This window comes from Astatotilapia calliptera, chromosome 2, assembly GCF_964374335.1.
Source record: "Astatotilapia calliptera chromosome 2, fAstCal68.1, whole genome shotgun sequence".
NCBI classification, from domain to species: domain Eukaryota; kingdom Metazoa; phylum Chordata; class Actinopteri; order Cichliformes; family Cichlidae; genus Astatotilapia; species Astatotilapia calliptera.
In genome coordinates, this window is record NC_137423.1 from 27,557,747 (window position 1) to 27,577,595 (window position 19,849).

General features: G+C 41.9%; 1 protein-coding gene across 1 annotated transcript in view; it reads right to left on the reverse strand.

The window, feature by feature from the left end:
• Window positions 1-19,849, reverse strand: part of abcb7 (ATP-binding cassette, sub-family B (MDR/TAP), member 7) — a 24,127-nt gene continuing 4,278 nt past the window's right edge. Inside the window, exons 5-16 of the mRNA XM_026191048.2 lie at window positions 17,330-17,462; window positions 15,275-15,543; window positions 14,581-14,669; window positions 13,274-13,361; window positions 10,990-11,164; window positions 10,295-10,452; window positions 8,065-8,228; window positions 7,762-7,891; window positions 7,126-7,297; window positions 3,634-3,737; window positions 2,821-2,928; window positions 1-1,501 (exon numbers count right to left, since the gene is read on the reverse strand). Of these exons, the coding sequence (XP_026046833.2) occupies window positions 1,283-1,501; window positions 2,821-2,928; window positions 3,634-3,737; window positions 7,126-7,297; window positions 7,762-7,891; window positions 8,065-8,228; window positions 10,295-10,452; window positions 10,990-11,164; window positions 13,274-13,361; window positions 14,581-14,669; window positions 15,275-15,543; window positions 17,330-17,462 (1,809 nt within the window). The 3' untranslated portion in view covers window positions 1-1,282. The remainder of the gene's footprint in view (window positions 1,502-2,820; window positions 2,929-3,633; window positions 3,738-7,125; window positions 7,298-7,761; window positions 7,892-8,064; window positions 8,229-10,294; window positions 10,453-10,989; window positions 11,165-13,273; window positions 13,362-14,580; window positions 14,670-15,274; window positions 15,544-17,329; window positions 17,463-19,849) is intronic.

Here is a 19,849-nt window from a genome sequence, read left to right on the forward strand (position 1 = left end):
TTATTTAGAGAAAAGCCAACATTTATTAATCTGAATTGTACCAACACACCAACATAGTCCAAAGCACTATGAAGCAGAGTGTGAAAGACACCCAGTGATAAATTTCTTCATTTTTAGATAAATTATAGCAATGGTCCAAACAAAAAAATGCTTCGTAACTAAAGCAACCCTCCGAAAGAGAGGGTGTGTGTGCACTGTCCGTCTTTCCAAATCTACACGTAACCTTCACACGGAAAGAGTCTTTACTTTGGTCATACACTCAAAAAATATCAATCTTCCCAAATAACTGCATCAGAAGAGGCTTGTCAACCAAGGCTAAGGGATATGATGGTTAAAAAAATGCTTTTAAGATGTTACCTGTAAATGAAGCTCAAATTGTAGTGAGACCCGTCCATGATTTATTAGAGTTCCTTCCTCTTAGTCTCAGTGTTATGCTTACATGAAAGTGACCGTGACATACGAGCAGTTCACGGGGGAGCTGTTCAGTGTTTTTTTGAGTGCCGCCATCTAAATGATGTACAAAGGCCTTGACGTTCCACAAGTCAGTTTTATCGTATAATTGTGTGAACAGGATAATGAACTTGTTTGCACAAAATAACTCGTGCAAACAAGATAAAAAATATACATATATCACCTTCTACTGGGATCAGATCATCTGCACATCTTCACATTTTCAGAATAAATGTCGAGAACAACATGACGGGCAAACATACTGCAGCACAGCCTGCTGCACGTATACACCCTTTATATATAAAAACCAAACCTAAGTTTCATTCCTTTTGTAAAGAATTGTTTTTAAAAATCATATCAATACAAACTGCATCATTATCAAGGCATATGAAAGTCATTACATGTACGCTCATCTGTTTCCAGAGCAGAGGAAGATGTCAATAAACCTGATGTCAAAAAAAAAAAATGAGGAGGAGGGGGCAACCATGTTGACTAACAGATGTCTTGCACGCACGTATGTGATATACAAGGTCTCTTATGCTTTGCTTCAGCTGAGACAACTGGCATATAAGCTCTCTCTCTCTCTCTCTCTGGACATCAGCCAGTGCTAAACACTCTTGCTCCCTGTTCCTGCTCCTCCTCCTCCATTTTGGCGAGCGCTGGCCTTTATTTCCATGGAGAGGAGGAGAGATAGTCATAATAACAGGGTTTTGGCTGGAGTGGGTAGTGGGGTAGTGGGGGATGTACCCGCCTGCCCAATAGCACGCAGACCAGGGATTCCAGTGTAGGCCATCTGTGAGGGATGAACAAACATGGTGGGTGGCAGCTTCTCTCAACAGGAGCAGTTCCCACAGCCTTTCACACTGTTGAGGATCTCCTCCTGCAATTTCTTCCTCTCCTCCTCCTTCTGGGACAGCCGCTCGGCCCGCGGCTCGGCCGAGTTCTTGCTGCTGTTCAGGATTCTGCTGTTCTGAGCGTTCCAGAGGTTTCCGTATAGGCTGCCAGCGGTGCTGAGCAGAGCCTGGTGGGTGCCTCGCTCCGCCACTTTACCCTAAGCAGAGAAAAGGAAACCAAATTATATGGAAAAAATAAAGTCTAAATGGTGGGGTGGGGGGTTTCACAGGACAATAAAAAGGGCTGTTAACACAGAATCATAGCTAGCATCTCTTCACGGCCACTCTCTCTGCAGACACCCCCCCCCCTCCAATAAGAATCCCTGCCGCCTCCCCAACAACTGTTGCATTCCTCTTGCAAAACACGCAGACACGCACGCAAATCCACACACATGCCACACAGCCCTCCCACACAGTCACACACAAATGAAAGCACCCCCCTCCCCCCACCGCCCATGAGCATGCAGAGGTGTTGGCATCATCTTTAGTGCACCCAGGATGAACATGTGACTGCTTCCGCTCGTTATTTTAATGAGCACCCCAGGCAGTCCTCTGCTGGTGACACTAGCAAACGCCGTGGCGACATCACACGCAAACATGCCTCCTCGCCACGACCCTCTGATCCCCGCCATCTGACTCGGGAAACACGAACGGCACAGGCTCAACTCGCCGCAGTTCAAAGAGAGCCTCTTCTCATTTTATCCCATCTGACTCGAGCGCTGGCGGAAAATGTCACTTCACCTGTGTTACATTTTATTTGAACTCTTTCTTTCCAGATAATAACTGACTTCACTGTGTTGTGCTCTGCAACGTCTCCGAGCCCAAGCAGCTGGGACAGCTCTGTAATGCAGCACACAATAGCAAAGCACACCAAGTATCGCTGCTCACCTCCACCCTGACTTAAACGCATCTGACCGAAAAACCGCATAAAGCCATTTGTATGGCGAGCGCCGCGGAAAGACATGTTTAGTCGTGGATAGGGCCTCATCAGTGTCTGGGAAGCTGGCCCATACATTATTAGTCACCGAGACAAACAAGACACGCCATCTGACCAAAACACCCAGTTGAGTCTGACTGGTTTAATGAGCCCTTATGGAGAAAATAATACATTCACTTCTACCAACAGTGTCCTGTTGTTGTTGAAATTAATGAGAGAAGCTAAACAAAGCATGTTTTTATCACGTACATTCAAGAAAGGTAAATAAATGAGTGCCAAAAAAAAAAAAAAGAAAAAGAAAGGAGAGAGACAGACGACTTGCTAACTTATTTCTAGTTGCTGGCACAAGCGGTGCACTGGGGGTCACGCAGTGCGGGTCATCATCCTTCAATGTAAAATCGTCTAATTGGACTGGCAATTAACACACTGTGTGTTTATACTTGGGCACACTCAGCAGTCGTATGAAATTGCATTACACCTGAAGATGTTAATCAGGGCAGAATGAGATCAAGTAAAAAAAATAAATGGCTGAGTTCTCACCTCATTGAGCACTATAATCTCATCTGCGTCTACGATGGTGGAAAGCCTGTGGGCGATAAACACAGACGTCCTGTCCTTCACCATCTCCTTCATTGAAGTCAGGATGTTCTGGATGCACACAAGGACAAATAACATTACTACACTGTTAAGCTTTACAAGAGTACCCCCGTAATCCAAAGGAAAATATTTCCAAGTTTGCAATAACAAAGGTCTGAAAAGAAAGGGAGGAGGGGGGGAAAAAGAGAGCATGAATGACAGGAAATATATGAAATGTACTCGCAAACTTTGATTTGAAAGAGAAGCTAAGTCAACACAATGTTGCTCAGCAACATCCACCTCCATATGCTTTTTTCTTTGCAGTGTTTACATATGATAATTTAAAAACACCATCATGACGAGAAGCAAGAGAGAGAGGAAATAAAAAACTCAATTAACAACCACGTCTACTGCCCCACTCTTTTCCCTGAAGTTCAGTGAGGGCGTGCTGAACTTTCTCATTAAATGTAACATTTACAAAGACTGTGTGGTTTAAGCTGAGCTGGAGATTAAGTAGGAGAAAACAGTGGCAGGTGGCAAGGGAGAACATGGGGGTGGTATGCGTGCGTGTGTGTGTGTGTGTGCAGCGGGTGTATGTCGCAGCAGGTATGTGACGCAGGAATGAGCTGAATTATTGTGTACCTACAGCAGGTGACTGAGTGGGTGTTTGTTCTGTTAAATGTGTATGCAGACATGCTAATGTGTGCGTGCAGCCGGGAGCGGGCATTTGTGGGTATATTAGAAATTGGTGCTAGTGTCTGTCACTGTCAGACTGACCTCTTCAGTGATGGAGTCCAGGGAGGAGGTTGCTTCGTCATACAGGAGGATGGGCGGATTCTTTAGTATCGCCCGTGCGATTGCGACCCGTTGCTTCTCCCCTCCTGGAACAAACCAGACGTCATAAATAGCGAGGCGAATGCCAAAACCTTTGAAATACGCGTTACTGCAAGTCTCTGTCTGACCCTTCTCGCTAGATAATTACCTCAAACTGAGGGCCAACACCTAGACTATACCAATGCTACACGTTTCAGTCTGGTAAGAAAAGGAAGAAAAAAAAAAAGAAAGGAAAAAAAACCAGACCTGATTTAATTGTGAAGAAAAATCAGCAGGACGCAAAGATTTCTCCCGCTGTGCCTGACTTTGCCTTTATTACATATGAGCCGTGTGCGGCCACTTGAAAGCGAGCGGTGTTCGGGGAGAGTAAATACTGCTGGCAGTGGAGAACAGAAATGAAGAAAGTTAGGAGTCTGAGAGCCCAGACTGCCTCCTTCCTCGTCCCCCCCCCCCACTCCCTTCCTCCTCTCGCAAACTCACAGGCAGCTGTCACGTACAGCCGCAGTGAAATTAATGAGAAGTTAGTCACGTCTTTATTTTGTCCATTCTCTCACTCACTCTGTCACTCCACATAAAGAAATCTGTGCTGCCAGTAATTGCATCTTGAATGCTGAGTGAAAATGCTCACACTATGTGTGTTTACGTGGGCTAAATGAGTTGCACAGTGATGCTAGGAACCTAATACTACACAGTCATGTGTAGATCAAATGAGGGTGACTAACTGTAAGGCAACATGCCATTAAACAAGTTCAGACTCTAAATTGAAGAAAATGTTGAAGTAATGACAGTACAGCGAGAGATTAATCACAGTTAAAACTATTTCAAAAAGCCATGCTCAGCAGTCAGCTCAGCAGCTATATGATACAATGCTCCTGGTTCATTCATGGTACTTTCATATAAACATACTATGCTGAAACTAATGTTTCTAACAATGTGCTCATTTCATTGAATTTGATAACAAAGACAACAGAATTTATTTGAAAGAAAAGCTACAACATGTGCAACTCTTAAATAACAATGAGAACTTATTGCTTCATCTCTTTATTCTGCCCTACTTCACGGTCAAGATGACCTGCTGAAGTTCAAACTGAGCAGCCGTTACAGTGAACGTGGCATGGCTGTTGGTGTCAAATGGGCTGGTCACAAATTGCTGATATATTGAGAATTTTCCCACATAACCATCTGTACGGTTTATAGAGAATGATCTTAAAAAAGAAAGAGCGAGAGAGAATATCCTGTGTTCTCTGGATGAAAATGTTGATGCCAGAGATAAGAGGGGAATAGTCAGACTGCTCTGAGGTGATAGGAAGGCAACGAAGAGAAGAGCAGCACAATCCTGACTCGTATCAACAGTTCAGGCTAGTGATGGGGTGAAATGGTGGCAGATTTTGGGCCTGCTAATACCAACACAGCATGGTTTAAAGCCACCAGTCTACCTGAGTACTGTTGCTGACTAGGGATGGGTACCGGTATCCGGTGCCATCTGACATAAACGGTAACCAGACCGAAAAGCAGCGCACATTTCGGTGCTTTATTTCGGTGCTTTTTTTTCCTGAGCTGTGATACACTTTAGATTCTAGCCAATCATTTTACGTTTCTGAGGCTAGTAGGCGGGGCCAGGTACGTACGTTCTTTTAGAGCAGAGCTACAGATTAAAAATGACCACGGCAAAGCGGTCAAAAGTCTGGCTGTACTTCACAGCAAAATATGCAAACTCAGCAGCCTGTAACAAGTGCTTTAAGCTGATACTGTGATACTGTCAAAGGAGGTAACACCTCAAATCCGATGAAACACCTGGCGACGCATAGCGTTTTTTTTAAAAGCCGAGAAATGCGCCGTATTTGATAGCTTGCTGTGAGACCTCACACCGAGCTGCGGGTGTGGTGCCTGTTATCGGACCCGGAGTTAGCAACATCCCCCAAAAACACGTAGAGGAGAGTCCTGGCCCCTAGCCCTGCCAGTGTAGCAGAAATGATGAGGATATTGATGCAGCAGCAGCCGTTCTTCTCTGCGTGAGTAGCTTAATGTTGTTCGTGTGTAATTTACGTTGAGTAGGCTAACCACGTTATTACATTAATTCATGTAAGGTGAACTAGCAAACATCATCATAGCTACATGCGGCTGTCTTCTTGTTTGATGGCAGATACTCCCTTCACCCTGGATAAAAAGGCTAAAATGACCAAAGAAAAAGTGGAAAACAGTTAAACATGAGAGGTTTTTGGATAAAGTTTGCATTTTTTCCATTGTTTAAGCACTGCTTCCAGCCAAGAGGGATACCATATATGCCCCATAGCTGCAGAAAAGGCTAACATTGTTATCTTTTTACAAAAAAACAGCTGAACATGAGAGGTTTTTGGACCGATTTTGTGTTCTCCATTCTTTAAGCACCGGTTTAAGCACCATTTAAGCACCGGCACCGTTTCAAAAGTACCGGTTTGGCACCGGTATTGGATAAAACCTAAACGATACCCATCCCTATTGTATCCGTATTGTATCCATCCTATGATGGCTGCTTGCAGCAGGATAACATGTGCCATGTCACAAAGCTCAAATCATCCCAGACTGGTTTCTTGAACGCGACAGTGATTCCACTGCACTTAAACAGCCTTCGCAGTCACCAGATCTCAATGCAACAGAGCACCATTGAGATGTGGTAGAGCGAGAGATTCCAATCATGAATGCACAGCTGAAAAATCTTTAGCAGCTGTGAGATCTTTTCATGTCAATATGGACCAAAATAATGTTTCCAGCATGTTTCTGAATCCATCCCATGAAGAAATGAGGCAGTTCTGAGACCAAAAAAAGAGGTCAAAGCTAGTACTAGCAAGGCGTGCCTAATGATGTGGCTTCTAAGTGTATATAGTCAGTTAAACTGTGTTACGTTTATATTTTCATCTTAGAAAAAAATCAATTTTTCGCTATTAATTAAACATTTATAAAGTTATACAATTTACAATCCAGTGAAATAACATAAACAAAAAGTAGTTGATAACTGATTAAGCAAAATAGGGCTCAAAACATGTATTGTTATAACATTTTCCAACAAATGGTTTCAACAATGGTTTTGATTTTGGACTTTTAGCTGTTTGAACATAAATAACTAAATAAGAAGCCCATTTTTTTTCTTCTTAGAAAATTCCATTTGTCATGAATCATTCTTTTTTTGTGTGATTTTAAAATAAATGAATGGAACCAGTGGATACTCCTCAGTGAAAATAATAAAAAGCAAACAAACAAGAGAAACAGCCAGTCTTAGATTTCTGTATAACTACTATATTATAATGTGGAACTATTAGCGCGCAAATTATTAAGAGAATGGGTGTGATTTTCTTTTTTCCAGTGTAGTATACCATCCAGAAAAAAGCAAAACAAGGCTTTTCCGTGGCTTGCATGGAAAGAGCGTACTTAAACAGCAGGCATAATGATGCAGCTAACCTGACAGCTTGAGGCCCCGCTCCCCAACCTGGGTGTCATAGCCATTGGGCATCCTGAAGATAGCGTCATGGAGGCCTGCTAGACGAGCTACTTGATAGACCTCCTCTGGCGTGGCGTTGATTTTCCCATAATGCAGGTTGTAGAAGATGGTGTTGTGGAACAGAACAGCATCCTGACAGAAACACAGTTAAGAAAAAAATAAGGCTTCAGAGATTATTTTTTTTGGTTTTTTTTAATTGCAGCAGTGAAAGAAACAGAAGACTGCAGTTACAAAGAAGGAGAACGTGAAGGAAGCAAATGACAAAAATATGTGCATGTACCATCTGTTCAGATCAGCCTCTGAGCTCACTGCAGTGAAAACCAAACTGAATTCAGCTCATTTCTGAATGCTATTGTTAATGGTTAATGTTACATTGTTCTTTGCTGCCCCCTTGTTGTGCTTAATCACTAACAATATATTATTACCTTTACCACTTAGGGACAAAAGGTCCATGTGCTTCTTCTGAGGAGGAGAAGGTTCAGACCCCACCACCCCACCCCCGCCAAAAACACAAAATAAAATAAATAAAAATCTCTGTGTGGCTGATAAAAACACTTTTTCATTTCTGTTTATTTCTGTGATGGATTTTCTCATACCTGAGGAACAACCCCCAAAAGCTTCCTCAGGCTGTCAAGGCTGACGTCTCGGATATTCTGCCCCGCTATGTAGATGTTCCCCCGCTGGGGCTCGTAGAAGCGGAACAAAAGCCGCACAATGGTGCTCTTCCTGCAACCAGACATGGAACCAATCGTCAGCATCCTTCTGTCTGTGAGCTGGGGGAGCTACACCCCCCACTCTACTGATGATATGTGATAAGACTGTCTAAGACATGCAAATAAGATGACACGGGCTGGGTTAAAGGTTTAACGTACAGCGCAGATCTCGGAAAGGTTACCTACCCCGACCCGCTGCCGCCAACTATAGCCACCTTCTTCCCAGCAGGTACTTCGAAGGACACTCCGTTTAGGACTTTCTGGCCCTCCAGGTATTCAAAATAGACATCCTCAAAGCGGATGGTGGCCTCCTGTGGTGTGATGGTTAATGGTGGGGCGAGATCCTTCTCCTAGAGCGCACCATCAGAGGGTTAAGACAGGCAAAATGGAAAAAGAAGGAAGGATCCAGAACAGCCACTGGCAGAGAAGGCTTAACATGATGCAACATTACTCCAACACCTTGTAAAGAGGCATACTGCTGGAGCACGGAGCCTACATGGACTGCATAAAGCGAGACATTCACAGCAAATTTGAGAGGTCGTTTCAAAAAGGCCGTATGAATCTTCACACGCTGCCCTTCACAGTGATTGAAGGATCAATAGGCGTGAATACTTTCGGTACATACTGAGCTCAGTCACAGTGCGGCGATGCAGCCAAGGTCAGCAGTGAATAAAACGCTGTCCTTAGCTTCAGAGTAAAAGCATGTTCTGCTCAATGTCTATACCACCTAATAGCAACATAATCACACACTATCCACCTCAGTCAATTAATACAAATAACTCTCAGTCCATTAGTATAAACAGATGATAATTTCACACCCTGCGACATGGGAAAAAAGCCAAAATAATTTGTCTTTTATTTAGTGTTGCAGCTTCAAGAGAGGGAGACTTTTAAATTTTTTTTACATCTACATAATTGGCCAGTGTGTTACCAAAAAAAGACCCCAACAAAACCCCCACATACTCAGACAGTAATGGCCTGCTGGGCAGCGCCATTCCACTGGGAATTACAATGGAGAGGAATATTACTGATGAGAGAAAAGTAACTGGACAGATTCATTTCTCTGACTGTAATTACAGGCTGCAGATGAGAATGGCCTTTGTATTGTTAGGAAGGAGGTGCCCATTTGCACTTAAGTGCACTCTTCTGACGCAACATAGGCTGTCTAAAACAAAGAAAGGAAAACGATCCATACAATGAAACATCCCATGAAATAAGAAAATCAAATAAATATGAGGTTTGCAGATTAGAAATTGTACAAATGTTGGGCATTTTATAATTTAAAGAGCAGGATCTGTCTAAACGTTCCTAATTTCTATAGGATGAAATTGTGCACTGGTGGTAGATTAATCCCACAATTATTTCATTATTTTAGTCATTTTTCAGGAAGTACTGATAGAATTGTTATTTGCACCCTCAGCTGGCAGGGGAACAATAAAGGAGACACTGAGAAAGCTGCACTGCAGGCAGAAGTGGCTTTTGTTAACAACAAAAAAAACATTAACAAGGCAAAAAATTTACTTTAAGAGGCTGCCAGCTTCTTCAACCTCTCCTGTAACCACAGGATGAGACAGACCAATACCGTGCTTTGAAAGCGCACTCAGTAATCACTAATGACCAAAATTATATGAGTGTAGCAATTTTAACAGAAAGCCATTCACTTAAGTGCAGTTTGACCTTTCATTTCTCCCCACTGACACTCCTTTGTTTCTGTCTGTTTTGCTACCACTAGTCATAATCAATAATTGCGCTGGAACACAACACAAATATTAGGCAAGTTAACAAGTTTATCATTTGTATAGTCCAACAGATAATTGCAACACAACAAATTAACTGAAACACTGGAGTGAAATTAACTATAAAAACAAGGCAAACAAGGCCTAGTTTTTTTGGAGGGGGTTTAAAGAAAGCTTTTAATATACTACAAAACTCAGACTAAATTATGGATGCTCTAATTAAAAAAACACTGAATAAATCACTAAGTAAGCAGCCGATAGATCCACAAGAAATTCCCATGATATCCCCAAACTGATCGCATTAATGCAGCGAGCAATGTCATGCACTACAAGTGGCAATAGACGAGGAAGCACCTGAGTCACATGAAGCACGTAATTACTATGTTTGACTGCAACCTATCATTTTTTTTACAACACGTGCATAGGTTAGTCATGCAGCAATAAGAGAAACTCAGTCTGCTGTTAAAATCTTTTACCGCTCGCTTCTTTTTTTAAAATCTGCTGGAGAAAATGGATGGGTAACAGGCTTCATCACATTTTGGACTTGCCTTTATCTTCAATTTTTAAGATTCAACTCTGTGGAGATTCATTTATTCTGCTCTGATTCACCTATTCCGTTCTCTACCGTCAGGAGGAGAAAAAATAAATGTGAAGAAGCGCGTGACAGGCCGATAAGTTACCTTTATCTTGGTGTTGACGTTGAGCAGAGTGAAAAGAGTGTTCATGTCTATAAGGGCCTGTCTGGTCTCTCTGTACACTGTACCCAGGAAGTTTAAAGGGAGGGAGAGCTGAAAGAGCAGCCCGTTCACCATGACCAGGTCTCCCACCGTCATTGTACCTATAGAAAAGCAACAGAACAGCTTACAGCGATGCACATGCTCTCGCTCTACTGTATCATGTATGCGTCTTTGGATGCAAGATCCAAAAAAATAAATAACAGCCAAACCTTTTTTCCTCCTTCTCTTTCTTTCAAGCTGAGAAAGTAGACAAACCATCTCCACCCCCTGTGATTTCAATTTCTGCATCAAAGCTATTTTATATCCTATTCATGCCACTTTTTCATGCTTGCTGTGTTTTGTTCTCATTTAGTTTCTATTATGCAGTTCAGGCAGAGTTTACTTTTCTTTTCCAGTTTCATCGGTCCATTTGATTTTGTTTTGAGATGTTTAAACTTATTTATGTCTAAACCCTATTTCCATTGTGTTCTTACCACAAATCATTGGCATGAAGAGTTATATTCAGCTCAAGTCAGTCTAGCAAGTTTTTTGGGTTTTTTTTTACCTTTACACATGGATCCAATTCAATTTATGGCTCAAAAGAAATCGGAAGCCCACAACAGACATTTACGTATCACCTTTCCAAGCTCCACACTCACCTGCTGCAATGCCCTTGCTAGCGAGCAGCATGATGGCAGTGAGGCCGACGCTGAAGATGGCACTCTGACCAAAGTTGAGCATGGCGAGTGTGGACGTGGTTTTTAAAGAGGATGACTCATAGATCTTCAGGAATCCATCATACCTTTCAGCTTCGTACTTTTCATTATTGAAATACTGCAGCAGAGATGAGAAATATTAAGACACAGAGCACAGGCCACGGAGACAATGAGAACATTCACAAAAGGAATGAAAGAGTAAGTCGAGAGTGAAAGAGGGAGAGACTCAAATATGGTAATGGTTAAAGGTTAAGGAAGCATGGAGAGCCGTGTCGGCCAGATAGACACTTTTGCGCAGCCTGCCTCGAGGCTGCATTTGTTCTCTGTGACCGCTCTGGGCATAGTCTGGGTCTCAGTTGGCCTCTAAAGCACTTTTTCATGTCTCTGTCTCTTAATCTGCTCCCGTTAGATTTTAAAGGATGTGGAAAGCAATACAGCTGCCTTATCTTTGCATGGTGAAGATTTGGCAGTAAAACAGTAATAGCAGAATCACAACAAATGTTACAACTATTCGACAACTGGAACAAGAAAAAAAAAGAGAGAGAAAAGCCTAAACATCCCGTGCAAGTTAAACAAGAATTGCTGCAGCTTTTTCATCACCGACATTGTCATCATCCTCTGTGTTTACATCTGTAGCAGCTTACACAGACACCTAGATTACTAACGGAGTGCACATAGCTCTTTTAAGTGTTACACCACACAAGCAGCACTAATTCTGATTAAGACATACAGCTATCGTTTAAAGGGGGGGAAAAAAGAAAGCGCCTCAGCCACCAGCACTCTCCTGCACATCTCTTAAATTCGGCACATAAAACAACAATATAATCATAACAATCCTCCTCAACTCTGCTGCCAATTACCTAATATTGTTGCTGCACGGCTGTTTGTTTAGCTTGCATCATTGTTTCTCTGCTCTGGTTAAGTGGGCGATTTGCTTCTCTAGCTAACGGCAGTGGTGCTGTGCGGACACAGACCTGCCACTGATTTGCATATAAGGAAATGCACCAAATAAGCGAGACTAGAAAGTAGCGCATGGAGGACAAACCGAAGCAGTGCAAGGAGCCGTATTCAGGTTCTCATCCAGCCCTTTGTGAAAGTGGAACGGATTTCTGAGTGGGCGGAGATCTAATTACATATGCACACTCACAGCTCAGAGTGATGCTAAATCCGGCCGCATTGACACAGATGACACAAAATAACACAGAACAAAACGTTAAGAGAAACAGGACGCAAAATAATACGGCAAAGAAAATAACATGGTATCCAAAATATATCTGCAACGGCCAACGAAGCAATGAAACGCGACACTGATTATGTTTGTGTTTGTGCTGTGTACTAAAAGATTGCCTAAAAAGAGATTTAAAACTGAACGAGATAGAGTTTTAAGGTAATGTGACCTTGAGAAAAGTTTACAGTAATCTTTACTGATCACATCAGGCAGGTGAGACTCTTTCTCACTCATAAACCACCCAGGACTTCAGATGACATTTCTATTATATTTTTAAAGCCCCCAGTGGCAGATACCTTTCAGTCCAAAACTATAATTGGGACACAATTTGGGCCATTGACTAAACCGTGAAAATAGTCCTGAGTGTCCGGTGATAAATGTCTCATTGTTTGTAGCTACTGAAGTGACATTTACAGAAATGGTGGACAATTTCATACTGAGAAGAAGAGTGCCGCAGAGAATTAAGAGGAAGAAATGAAGACAAAGAAATATGAGAAAAGTAAAAACACAGGAAATTATGCTTTTATAATGTGTTAGAGCTGAAAAGAAAATAGCTGATCGAATAACCAACAGAGAATTAATCAAATATTTTGATATATTCAAGTAGAAATGCAAAAGAATTCCAAGTCTATGAATTGGGATAATTTGAGGTTTTTGTGACAGATAAAAATGATTCTGAAATAATTAATCCATGTTTTACAAACATTCTGACCTTATACATATATACAAAAGCATGCTTTAAATCATTTTCCTGAAATTTCGTCTAACATAATAACAACCATTCTCCAAGCCAAGGTTTGAGTGCTTTTGCAGCGTTTTTCTTATTGCTGGTGTTTGGCCTCTCAGGGCCACTGTATTATAGACCTCAAATAGATAATATAAATATTTAGATGGTGACATACACATTTGTTAATATCGATGTGCCTGGTCAAAGTCACCTCAAGGAGCAGATTTGGTAGGTGTGTACAGGTGTGTGTGTGTGGGGCATTTAAAACTCACCTTAACAGTCTCGTAGTTGAGCAGCGAGTCAATAGCTGCATTGCCTGCTTCGTTGTCTGCTTTGTTCATTTCTATTCTGAAACGAGTCCTGTGTGCACAGACACATGAACAACATGGCAGTCACTTGCATCAGTACAAAAACCCGGGTCATGGACCTTTCCGGACTGTGACACTGGCAGTTGGAGCTCCATTGAAGTAAATATTTGAAATTTATTTGGTTAAGTAATTTACATGCAACAGTATCAATTAAATGTTCACAGGAGTTCTTTCTTAATAGAGTAGAGTCTTGCTGACTCTCTTCCCTGGGAGAAATCTTCCTACTTTGAAATAATAGCTTCAGTGTGACTGGTAATTCCAGTCCTTAATGTGAGTAATGCACAGCTTGTAAATTTGGTCTACTCATTATTGCCACGATGAAGTTGCTTTTGAAAATGAAATGCTATTACATGCATTTCATTATCGACAAACTGAAAATCAAAACAGTGACTGGATTTTTTTTTTTCCTATCAAAAATGATAGAAAACGGGAGTTTGGTGCAAATTCTGGCGAATCCTTATGTGTAATGGGTTGGTGTTGCCACGGATCAGGCTTGTTTTAATACATCTCATGAGCATTCGAACAGACTGGGCTCTGAGAAGTTTTAAAAAGAGGCTCTTTGTCATGTTCTAGCAGTTAATGAGCAGTTTATCCAACATGGGTGGACAATGTGAGGCCGTTACTATCAGACAGAGGTGCTGACAAGGAGGCTGTACTTGGCTGGTGGCAAAATTTAGGCAATTTGGGAAACCATCGACTATCGTTTGATGGCTTAGCCTCTTGGAGCAAAGAGCTAATATTTCATAGCTTTCAGTGTAGCCACAAAATATTCCAGTTGTGTGCTCTGGTCTTTGATTACCACTTTGTAGTCAGAGTCCTTTTAACCAACTGAATTTGTGCAGACTTTGTTTGCAAATAGATAAACATTGTCTGACAAACTGGTTGTAATTGGAAATCAAAAAGTTTCTGGTACCAAGAAACATTTTTTAACATATTCATCCAATTTCAAAAACATTCTGTAAGTGGTTGAGACTTTTCTAAGAAACAACCACATCGATGCTAGGACCCAAGGTCTCACAGCAGAACACTGCATTGTAATCAATCTTATGTAATTTGTCGATGGCTTTAATCGTGGCTGATTTGTGGATTTCAAAGTGAGCATTTTTACAATGCAGAGAGCCACAGAAATGTTAACCGAATCTCTTTGAAGCGATTACAAATCTGAACAACAGGCAGACACAGAAAAAAAGCAGAAAAAACATCAATCCTACCTCCACTGTGTGACGAGAATTGTGAAAATGGTATACGCTGATAAGGTACCCAAGGCCACTGCTGCAAACTGTCCGCCACACTTGTAATACTGCAGAGGAGAAAAGCACAGGCAGGAAGAAGCATCTTTTACATGCTGTAATTCAACAGCACTGTGATAAAAGTCAAGAGACCACATCAGACCAATCTATTAGCGTCACACGGTACTTTCAGAGGGTATTGTTTTTGATCATTCCACTGTGAAAGCAATGGTTACAAATGAATAGGAAAAGACAAGAAGTACTCATGATGACGCTTTAGCTATTTGGCCAGTGGAGTCTGCACTTGTTACAGGCAATCTGATCATCCACAGTGGAGTAATAGCACGAACTAAAAGATGAGCCCATCTTTCAGTGGAAGAAGGGGCATCTGTTTAGGGCACACTCCACAGGAGGACATTAAGATGCAAGAAAGCTTTAGGTTTCATCATTAGCACTAATGGGCCCACCAAAAGTTCACAGGGATTCATATTCCATTTAAAATGTAAATGAGATAGTATCTGTGAAATTAATTTCCGGGAAATCGGCTATGAGGAGTGGCAAGGTGATGTTAACATCAATCACTGAAACAGCAACACCAATAAGAAGTAAAAGCTGAAAAAGAATGCATAAGCACGCTGTGTGGTAGTTTGTGTCTTCATTTACACCTATAACTCACCAAAATGGCACTGACGAGGGCCATCTCAAAGACCGTGGGACCGAGATTGAAGACAAGTGCGCTCAAGACAAAAGAGATCCCCCGCGTGCCGCGGTCGATGGCCTTGGACAGCGCCCCTGTCTGTCGGCTGAGATGGAAACCCAGATCCAGATTGTGCAAGTGCAGGAAGACGTTCTTTGCTATGCGTCGGATGGAGCTCTGGGCCACCTTGCCGAACACGGTGTTCCTCAGCTCGTTGAAGAAGGCTGCACAAGCCCGTGAGGCACCATCTGGGATAGCGGAGGAGATGGAGAGTTTAGGACACCTGCTGTGAAAAGCAGGGAGGTTTAAACTGCAGAAAGTGAGAAACTATTGCCATCCTGAGCACGGGAGACTGTTAAAAGGCAGCAAAACAAGAATATGACCCACACTTGTCTTGTCCTATTAAACAGAACGCAGCACATTGAGGCACTTAAGACTAGACAGGTTTTAGGCTCATTGACTACTCTGAGGAGACGGATCGTATGAGGTGGCAAGACAAGTCTTTCGCATCATCTCTGGTCTGCAAGCCCTGCAATGCTACAGCAGCAGTCTCCCCTCTGTAATTACAAAGCAGAATGCTGTCTGAAGCCTCACTACTATAGCGGGCCAGCTCACTGCAGACTGAAGGGAGGGAGGGTATCCGAGTGTTCAGCAAGGCATTGACCGTGTATACCGACAGAACAGAGCAACAGAGACAAGGTTTTATAAGAATGAAATGTTAAGGTGTGATCAAGTTGTCAATAAACAGGCTTAATTTGAATGCAGCGTCTAGACTTTCAGTGAAGGAGAGAAGTGGAAGCAAGCATGTCTTTATGTTAAAGAAATTATCCAATAATAAGATTTTTTTTTCAAAGGATCATTAATATACAGCAAGAAAACTGAGCTGTTCAGTCCGATAGCAACTCCAATTAAATACTAAAAAGAAAAGTCAGTTCATCTGAGCTCTCACACTGCTCATAAATTGTTTTACAAGCAGATGGCTAGCATGACTGTCACAAATTGATATTAGTCTGTGTTTGAATGACATGTGGTCTTCCTGTGGTGATTTCACTGAGTTGTGTGAATACATGGCACATCTGCTGAGACCAAAGTCAGGGCAATAATCGCTCTGTCTGCCGCTCTTCGTGGGGCTGTAATGTGGCGTTAAATAGAAATGCTCATCTAATGAACAATGTGTCCACATCTGACAAGGTAGGATGAGCACGGTGCACCCTTTTCAGCCAAATTACACCAGACACTGCAACCTACAAGCACTGTGTCCTCTGTGTCACAAAGAAGAATCTTAAAAAAATGAAATCTCCCTTTTGTAACAGCATCCTCATTTTCTTTCCTCATTCATTTTTCTTTGTCACCCCAATTCATCTCATCTTGAGCCCCCGTCATGTGCTTCAACTGTAGTATTAGTGTATAAGACCTAAGTGGGCTTATTAGAACAAGTGGCTACAGGGCTAGCATACAGCGCTTACAAGCTGATCTTAGTGAAGGCCACAGTGACTTACAGTGGTTGTTAGTATTGTCATGTTTATTCATTTTATACTGCTTTCCAGCAGCAGTTCCCAGAAATCCTACGCTAATCAGGAAGGCACGTCACATTCACATCTCACTCCTGACTTTTTTCTTGTACTCACAGAAGCATTTAGACAAAGAGAAGAAAAAGGTGACCCCAAAAAAAGAAGTGAAAGAAGCAACCCTGGCCTCGCCACAGCACGAAAAAAATAACTACCTAACCACTTTCAAAGGACATTGCAATTTCTTCTCCACTGCTTTATAAATCTATTCACCTCTGTTTGCCTTGAGAGCTCACAGGTATCATACATGATCGTCCTCAGCACTCACGAGAGGGTCGTGAGGATTAAAAGGAACTCAGACACAGAACGAAGCTCATAATGTAAATAATGTGAGCGAGTAGCAGAGGTTATGCCGTGGCATTGATATGAATGTGATGAGAAAGGTCAGCCTGTAGATAATAGGCAGTCCCACAGTCCCATCTGATGAGCGCGGCACCTGCCAGTGCAATACAAGTCTGGGACTTACAGCCAATCAGCACGGCCGTTGCCATGGTAGCCACAGTGCTTGGCGCGTCATTTAGGTTCAGCATGTGTCCCGACATCTGGTTAAGCTCATCCACTGCATACTTAAACATGAAGGGCACCATCACATTGGTGATCTGGGAAGGGAGAGAGAGAGGGACAAAACACTCAGAGGAGGAAACAGTTTCAAATAGCCTATTAAACTGACATATGTGTCCAGAGTCTTCTTTTTCTGGCTTTCTGTGGTGTCTCTGTGTGTGCAAACCTCACAGGTCTAGAAAGTAAAACTCCACTGTTACAAAGTAAAAACCAAGATTACCATTCAGGTGCATTCAGTTATGTGTATGCATGGTATGGTATGCTGGGTAGTGTGCATGCATGCATATGTTTTCATTGTGACTGGCTGTGCTGGTGCTGGAGAGGAGGCTGGTGCTTCCTGCTAATGGAATTGAAATGGTTATTAGGGCTAATTAAAAGCACAGGGACAGCTGTGTGACTCAGGCTGGGCGGTCCGCTGCGCATTAGGACAGACAGAAAACACGGCATCACAGAGCAAAGCATTTTCATTTTTAAAAACCATTTCATTTGAACATCTCAACCTCTAACACGGGGGTTACTTTATGTTCCTTTACCCCATCGAATTCTGTGGGGTATAAATTTAATAAAATATGACCAGCATATGTGAAATAAACCTGTGCCACCTCTGATGTATGAAGGACACCTAATAATGGCCCATTTAAAGTGCAAAAGCTACATCTCTAGGGTTCCTGCTTAATACTCTTGGGTATTATGCTCAGACAATAGAAGTCCTCTGAGTCCCTCAAGGAAAAACAATATCTGCCACTTTGCTACCAAGACAACAGAACATGACACAAAAATAGCCTGAGCCTATTATCACAGGGCCAAAACATGTCCTCAATTTTACCACTAATACATGATAAGGTTGGATGCGCTCTTCAAATCCATTAACGAGCAATGCTGGAGATTAAATTGACACTATGTCAATCTGTACCTCGCAGTATGTCATCCCATAATAGAGATGCTGTGTCAAGTAGCGGAGAAAGGCTTCGGGCTACAAAGAATTAGCTTAAGCTTATAGCAAGGCATGCAGACAGAGAAGGCTTTCTTTGAGGGCAACAAAAACAAGAGCTAGTATATAATCATTTATTTGAAATGAAAATGTCACCGATAATGTCCCTTGCAGAGGTGTGATGCACTTTAACCGCATAATTATTCTGCTGATTTAAAAATTGCATCCACACTGCTGGTGCTTTTAGTTCAAACAGACATACTGCAGAAATCAAGGTTAACTCCAGCCAAGCAGGAAAAAGGGAGGAGAAGATTGGATTGCATGTATGAGCTCTCTCCTCTTTAGCACACACTAGAGGGAGCCATGCTGAGTGGCAGCAGGACACGGTTATTGAGGAGCTGTGAATTTCTGATTGTTTTCCAGGGTGTAAATTAGAGACCATCAACAAATGAAGAGGGAATGCATCACGCGATGATTGGTGCATGCCATTAATTATTTCATAAGACGCTGTTTTAAATGCATGACTGTTTTAGTTTCACATGGGATCTTTACCAAAAGGTGATCACCCATCGTGAGTACTCATGATGTTTAAACACAGGGTGGTCAGAGCTGAGAGGTTAATTGATTAAGCAAGAACATTTTTTTTTCTTAAAATAAATAAATATATATATGTCAAAAAGATTAGCGTTTTAATATGCTTAATTTGTGTTTCAGTAGCGCTACCTGCTGTGGCGACCCCTTGTGAGTAGCTGAAAGTAGCTTTTAGTACACAACTACAGAGTCACTTGTATCTCGTAACACAGCATCACTGTAGTAAATTCTCAAAAAGTTAAGAAAACAAGCTGATCAAAGCAAAACTTCATCCTAAAAAACTACCAGTACAGCTGTTTGTGTGCCAAAAATGATACAATTTTTTTGAAATCCTAACACTCATTAATTGAATTGCTTCCTGGATGACAGAAAACCAAAAGCAATAAGATATATAAACAGTGACGATACATCAAATTTACACAAAAAAGCATAATTTCCTGCAATAAACTGAGGACCTGTTCAGTGTGTACCCTGCCCCTTGTCGCACGACATCTGCGATAGGCTGTACAGGCTCGACCCGATGACCCTGAACTGGATAAGCAGTTAAGCAAATGAATGGATGTGCAAAATCACTGTATACAAAAGTGAAGCTACAGGTCAACTTTCTGCAAAGTAATGACATGCTGGTATAATTAATGACTAATTGACGCCACCCTTGCAAGAATTACATGTTGTAAATGTTTATTTGTTGGGGTTTGTTTTCATTAAAAATGAATGAAGCAGGTCCTGAATGCAATACTGAACGCCCCAATTTCATCTGTTGGGCTTCAGAGCACTTCACATCCACATTATCAGGCTTTTCACTTCAGTCTCATCCTACAACAACAGTGCCAAAAAAAAAAAAAGCTGGTGGCAAATAATAAAACCAAGCATTTCCTAACACAGAGTTTGTTAGACCTATTC